This window comes from Alosa pseudoharengus, unplaced genomic scaffold (genome assembly GCF_046254945.1).
Source record: "Alosa pseudoharengus isolate Yale_2024_CS ecotype anadromous, Long Island Sound unplaced genomic scaffold, YU_APseudo_1.1 YU_APseudo_1.1_scf_5, whole genome shotgun sequence".
NCBI lineage: Eukaryota > Metazoa > Chordata > Actinopteri > Clupeiformes > Clupeidae > Alosa > Alosa pseudoharengus.
In genome coordinates, this window is record NW_027468837.1 from 42,884,127 (window position 1) to 42,891,173 (window position 7,047).

Here is a 7,047-nt window from a genome sequence, read left to right on the forward strand (position 1 = left end):
AAATGCTAATTAGCATGCTAATATATTAGCATGCTAACTATGCTAACCATGTTACTTAGCTAACTTAGCTAATCATTTTTAGCAGTTTTGCTAAAAATGCTAACTAGCATGTTAACATGCTAGCATGCTAACTATGCTAACCATGTGACTTAGCTAACTTAGCTAATCATTTTTAGTAATATTGCTAAAAATGCTAACTAGCATGCTAACTTGCTAGCATGCTAACTTGCTAGCATGCTAACTATGCTAACCATGCTAACTAGCTATAGTGGGTAGGAGTCATAGTTGATGACAAGTAACAGTTACAATGGCTAAACAGTTAAAAAGTTAAGTAGTTTAAAGGGTTAAATTGTTTAACAGTGAAATATTGTAGTGAGGACTTTTATTTTGAAACAGTTTTTGGCAGAGGAAGCAGTTGAATAGGATGTGTAGTCTTAATAGGGCCAGTTTGTATGCTTAAAGCCTGAGACTGGCTGTTGAGATCCAGGTGGCCTGAACACCTGCCATAGGATTCTAATTGCTTAATGGCCGTATTATGATGTCATAATCGGCAATGTTAAGTCTATGGGGATTTTTAAAAAGTTTTTCTTTAATAGTTTAAAAAGTATAAAAGTTTCAAAGTTGAAAAGATATAGCAACCCGATCTGTTTGAAGACCTACGTTACAAAGTTTGAATGAAGTTTCTAAGTTAAACTGTTCAAGAGAAATTGCGTCTAGAAAAAGTGGTAAGCGGAATAATAATAACTAGAAATGCAATTCCAAGGAATTACCAGTGCATGAAAATGCTAAAGTTGTGATGTAAAATATCATGTATAGTTAAAACAGATAATACAGAGATGGTTACTACGGTGATGCTAGGATAGACATGGTGGTTGCATAGCTTAATAAAAGTTGATAGTTTAAAAGTAGACTGTTTAAAAGCTGAATGTAGATAGTTTAAAAGTTGTTGATAGACAGTAGATAGTTTAAAAGTTGTTAATAGACAGCTAGTTTAATAGATAGTTTAAAAGTAGACCGTTTAAAAGTTGAAGGTAAATAGTTTAAAAGTTGTTGACAGACTGGAAGTTGAATGAATGTTGATATTCAAATAGTTTAATGGCTGTGTATAGGTAGATATTTGACGATAACTGAAAGTTGGAATGGCTCTAATGTTTGCTAGCAGTTATGCTAAGATTTTTAATTCTGCTAACCATGCTACTTAGCTAATGTTTTATAGCAGTGCTAGCAATGCTAACATGCTAACCATGCTACTTAGCTAACTTAACTATCATTTTTAGCAGTTTTGTTAAAAATGCTAACATGCTAACTTATTAACCATGCTAACTAGCTACAGTGGGTAGGAGTCATAGTTGATGAAAAGTGTTGACATAGTTGATGACAAGTTAAAAGTTGTTGATAGACAGCTAGTGAATGTATATAGTTTAAAAGTTTAAAAGTTGAATGTAGATAGTTTAAAAGTTGTTGATAGACAGCTAGTTTAATAGATAGATAGTTTAATGATAGTTTAAAAGTAGACTGTTTAAAAGTTGAATGTAAAAAGTTCAGTAATTTAATGGGTTACATTGTTTAACAGTGGATTATTGTAGTGAGGACTTTTATTTTGAAACAGTTTTGGGCAGAGGAAACAGTTGAATAGGATGTGTAGTCTTAATTGACCCAGATTGTATGCTTAAAGGGGTGCTATTATGCTTTTTCGTTTTTTCCTTGTCCTATCGTGGATTACATAGCTTTTTGTGTATGTAAATGGTCGCCAAAGACACAATATCAAAAGTAACCACTAGGGGGGAGTAAATGAATATCGCAAAGACAGACTACTGAGCTGCCTAGAAACGCCTCGATGCGAATTTCAGCCGTTGCTTTATTTTAGTTCCGGTACGAGGTGACGTAACCTCGTACTTTTGCTGGGAGTAAATGGGACAGCGTCATCAGATGATTTCACAGTCAGTCTAGAACAGTTCGATTTCGCGTTTCTCAGCAAGTAAAGTTTCGGTTAGCAATGGGTAGAAGGTGTTTTCTTCGTTGTGAAGGGACGTCTCCCTTGTATGCTTTGCCAAAGGCAGAGCCTACACGTACCTGTTGGCTAGAGTTTATTTTTAACTCTATTCCCCCAACTTTACCGACCATTTTTCTGTGTCCCCGTCACTTCACGGATGGCTGCTTCAGCAACCTGCGTTTGTTCAGCACAGGATTTGCGAAGCTGCTAGCTCTGAGGGAAGATGCTGTTCCAACTTTGTGTGGCCCCATGGGTGAAGATGTCGCTCGACATGTAAGTAAACCTATTGTGATATTAACAAAAGTTGTTGTGTGTAAGGTTAACGTTAGTTGGGGTAATTAACCCTACAAGCTTGCAAGCGGAGATAGCTAACTAGTGCTAGCGAGGCTGACTGAGTTCGTGGTCTGAGCTGAGCAAAGGTGTAATTACAGTAGCTCAGTGGTATAATTAAACCAATGTGTAGCAGTTAGCTCTGATAGTGAGACTACCATGTTGAAGTAGAGCGAATTCAGTCTGTAGTCTTGACGCAAGGCTGATTATTTTTTCACTGGTGCTATTTGTAGCCTAACGTTATAAGTTAACGTTAGTTTTCGCGGGGGATCTCAAACAAATTCTAAACGGTAACATGAATTAACGTCAGCTATGTGAGGGGTACTATTTGGTTGAATGGTTATAGTTTTTGTTTCAGATGTTAACTGTTAGGTTGTATAAAATTATTTTCGTAACCGATTTTGGTGTTATAATTACAGGACTCCAGTGCCCCATATAGCCCCTTCCAGCACGTCGGATGTCAGACCGACTCTCCTCAGCTTATTTCGGCGGGAACCCAGACAAGTACCACCGTGGGAATGCATTCTGTGGGAGTACAAAGTGCGCCATTGAAGGCGACTTCAGTCGGCACACAGTTGTCCATGGGATCGCTGAAAACGGCACACATGAGAAGCAAAGGTATTGTGTGATGTAGTTGTTAACCAAGGTCTACTCTGTATTATATCTTCAGTACCCAGGACAAAATCATCAGCTGAATTATTTTTTTATTTTCTAATAAGATTTGTCTATATTATTCGTAGGTATCCAGACAAAGCTGCCTCTTCTCAGTGTAGGCACTGGAATAATTTCTGGTATAGACTCACCACTGGCGTCTACACCAATAAAGGGCCCAAGTTGTCGACCTAGCAAGAGACCACGGCTTGAGTTGGAGGACGAGGAGGAGAGCGACTCCTCAAATGAATTTCATAAGGAGCCTCTGGACTCGACTTACAACCCTGGAGATTCTGTACTTACAGAGGAATCTGACATCTCGTAAGTTTTTAGCATTGGCTACTGTATAGTATTGGCTGTACTAAAAGCAGTATTGGCTACTGTTTTCAGTATATGGTTACCAGCTATACAACATTGCTATTATTCTAGAAAACATATTTGAAAGCTAATATTACTATTATTCTAGAAAACATATTTGAAAGCTAATATTATGTTTTGTTTCTAATCTGTTAGGTTTGAGACACAGTCCACACATGATGAGGAAAAGTATATTGTTTTTGAAAGCTGCCTCAAACAGCTGTTTGAAAACTGTCCAGTGTGTAAGAAGGGCTGTAATCTCCAACGACGAAGGATGGGAACCTATGTGGCTTACACTCAGCGATGTCCACACTGCAGTTACTTCAGAGAGTGGGAGAGTCAACCCATGGTTGGAAGTACCCCTGTCGGCAACCTACAACTTTCGGCGGCTACCTACTTTACAGGGACCTCCTTCATCCAACTGGAAAAGGTAAGCATTTTACCATTTCAAACATGTGAATCTTTCTAGTGATGAACTAAACTGGTCTAAAACGCCTCTTATTTGTCTTTTCTTTAAAGCTGTGCAAGGCCATGCAACTCCAGATATTTCAGTATGACACCTTCAGAAGGCATGCAAGGAATTACATGGAACCGGCTATTGTTCACAAGTGGAAGATGGATCAGCAGAGTCATTTCCAGCATCAATTGCACCTTGGTGGGGTGGTTGCAGTGGGAGGAGACATGAGGGCCGATTCTCCAGGTTTGTTGAAATTTGAAATAGTCTGGCAACTAAATTATTAGTTTGCATTCTGAATCAAATGACATCCCTTTATGGTGTGCTGAAAAGCTTTACACACTCTGTAATACATTTTTTTAGGGCACTCTGCAAAGTTTGGCAGCTACACTCTAATGAATCTGGAGAGCAACACCATTATGGACATCCAACTTGTTCAGGTATGTTTCTCTCTTTGGATTTGTTTGAATTTGAATCTTAAAAGTGTGTGATTTTGTCTAATGTTTTTTGTTTGTAATGACCATTCACTACCAGAGCAATGAAGTAGGTGGCAGCTATCATATGGAGAAGGAAGGACTGAAAAGATGCCTAGATCATCTGGAGTCGAATGGATTGAAGGTGGATTACATTGTGACAGACCGTCATCCACAGATCCAGAAATTTCTGAGGGAACGCAGCGTAACTCAGTTCTATGACGTTTGGCACTTTGAGAAAGGTAAAGTGTTTTCCTAATTCATATTCTAAACTTTGAAGTTAGCAATTAACAGATCGTATAATTAGTGTGTGTGGTAAACAGGTTTGTCCAAGAAACTTGAGAAAGCTTCGCACAATGAAGACTGTGATGTTCTGAAGAAGTGGCTACAGAGCATCAAAAACCATGTCTACTGGTGTGCCACGTCATCAAGCACTGGACCAGAAAAGGTGGCAAAGTGGACATCACTGCTAAACCACCTACAAAATGTTCATGTTCATGAAGACCCCCTTTTCCCCAAATGTCTGCATCCCGACCACGTCTCAAGGGACCCTAGCAAATGGCTACAACCTGGTATGTGCCAAATTATCTTTACTCAGAAAATCAAGTATTACATTTTTCCAGTCTTTTGTTGTGATGCAGGGGTTGATATTTCACCATGTGTTCTTATTTTACTGAAGGATCAGTTGCACTTCACAAAGCTGAGAAAATACTGCTCAACAAGAGAGTCCTGAAGGATGTAGAGAAACTCAGCCACCATCACCAGACCTCATCACTGGAGTCCTTTCACAGCCTGATACTACGATTTGCACCAAAGAATGTAGTTTTCCCCTTCATGGGAATGTTGTGCAGGTAATACACAATGTCATTATTTTAAAAGTGACTAATTGAGATGACTGTCAGTCATTCTATGTATTTAATAATGTTGCTGTGTTGTTACCATAGGTTGTATCTAGCAGCAATGCACCACAATGAAAATGCTATGCGGGAGCAAGCCACAACATCTACAGGACAGGCTGTTTTCAAGGTTGTTTTTCCAAAGGCGAAGAGGGGGGAAGGCATTGTGAAGCCCGTGAAAACAAATCCAACCTTCAGTAAGTTTGTTAAAGATTTTCTTTAAATACAGCCACACCAGTTTACAGATTGTTATGGATACATTTATTGGATTTGAATGCTATATCTTCCAGACTATGTACGTGAACTCATGAGGCTGCTCATGCAGGAAGTTTTTGAGGACCCCACATCTTTTGCAGAGGAATTGAAGACCATCCCCATCCCTCCAGACCTCTCAGCAGAATTCCCAAAAACTCCAAAGGCTGAGCTGGTTGCCCGTCACGTCTCCCGCTTCAATCAATAGGTGGTCTGAAGCCTATGTAATCACCAGACGGGAACTGCTGCCGTATCCGTTGCACCACACATGACGGGATGATGACCCGACGACTAGGTCCTAAGTAACCCCAGCACCAGCTTACAAAGCTGCGATAGGCAAGATGCCTCAACTGCCTGAAGGGACAAGGCACAGAGTTCTCTGTTCAACTGTTTTCAAATTAAGAGTTTGGTTCCAAAATGCTACATCGACCATTTTAAAGAACTTTGATAAATTATTATTTTTTTACATTTTGTTTTGCAAGTAATTTCAGTAGAACTGTAATTGGGCATTGTTAATTGATTTACCTTTACTCAATCAAAACAACAAAACAGCAAGTTGATTGATATTATCTGAAATACACAATTGAATAACATGACTTTTTAATGTAAAAATGGAGATATAGCGTTTTGAAACCAAACTCTTCAAATATTACCTCAAAGGTTCATACTCTGGAAGCTATGCACTGTTATCAATGTTTACATGCATACAAATTACATAAGAATAATGCTTTTGTTTTGTTTAGTAAGAGCTTATTACAGACAAAGTAACTTACTCTTCTTCTGTTCTGTGCCTAACAGGTCCGTAATCATATTTGTAAATGTTGTAGATATTTTGCAGACTGTATGGGTTTAGACACACAGGTTCTAGGCCTGGATGTTCTGTCATGCACATTATGGGTACTGGCACTTGGCTCATTCGTCTTACTACCTAATAAAGAAAATAAGACAAGAACTACTACTGTGTAACAAGTGACCTTGGCATCATCATTGTTCAGAGTGCTACATGACTGCATGGACAATATTGATTCAGGAAGCAACATGTTTTCTTGTCAGGCTTTTATTTACAACAAAATGTTATCACTGATTTAGTTTTTTTACATAACAATGATTTTTAATACAGTATGCAGCTGGCTGAGACTACAGTGAACTGGTGAGATTACTCGTTTACCATTACATATTAACTATAAAAATGTATCATTGATTCGTTTTTTTTTACATAACAATGATTATAATACAGTATGCACCTGGCTGAGACTACAATGAACTGGTGAGATCACTCGTTTACCATTACAAGTGTAATGCTGATGCTTTATGCTAGAGATGTCATAAACATGTGTAGCCTAGTTCACTAGTAGGCCTAAGCTACTCATCTAAAGGGGATGTTATGCTAGGACATTAGATCATTCTCCACAAACCGTATAGTAGCCTAGCCTAAAGTTACATCAGTTTTACCTTTGTGATTTCTCTGCAGCAGACGTTCTCCACTTCACTGGGCATAGTGGCACAATTCCCACAAGTGCACCTAAGTAACAAAGATGTTATAAGTTATAACTATTTTTGGCAGACAAAAGCAGTTCACTTATATTCCATGTCAGGCAGGCAAATAAAGCTTGTTAGTACGAGTAGCCTACTAGCCTCGGG

General features: G+C 38.6%; 1 protein-coding gene across 1 annotated transcript in view; it reads left to right on the forward strand.

Annotated features, from left to right (window-relative positions):
• The first annotated feature begins 1,680 nt into the window (after positions 1-1,680).
• LOC143104497 (uncharacterized) overlaps positions 1,681-7,047 on the forward strand; it is a 5,783-nt gene continuing 416 nt past the window's right edge. The window contains exons 1-11 of the mRNA XM_076268595.1: positions 1,681-2,266; positions 2,743-2,941; positions 3,064-3,295; positions 3,488-3,761; positions 3,851-4,031; positions 4,149-4,225; positions 4,320-4,500; positions 4,582-4,830; positions 4,938-5,109; positions 5,203-5,351; positions 5,445-7,047. The exon at positions 5,445-7,047 is cut by the window's right edge and continues 416 nt beyond it. Of these exons, the coding sequence (XP_076124710.1) occupies positions 1,997-2,266; positions 2,743-2,941; positions 3,064-3,295; positions 3,488-3,761; positions 3,851-4,031; positions 4,149-4,225; positions 4,320-4,500; positions 4,582-4,830; positions 4,938-5,109; positions 5,203-5,351; positions 5,445-5,614 (2,154 nt within the window). The 5' untranslated portion in view covers positions 1,681-1,996 and the 3' untranslated portion in view covers positions 5,615-7,047. The remainder of the gene's footprint in view (positions 2,267-2,742; positions 2,942-3,063; positions 3,296-3,487; positions 3,762-3,850; positions 4,032-4,148; positions 4,226-4,319; positions 4,501-4,581; positions 4,831-4,937; positions 5,110-5,202; positions 5,352-5,444) is intronic.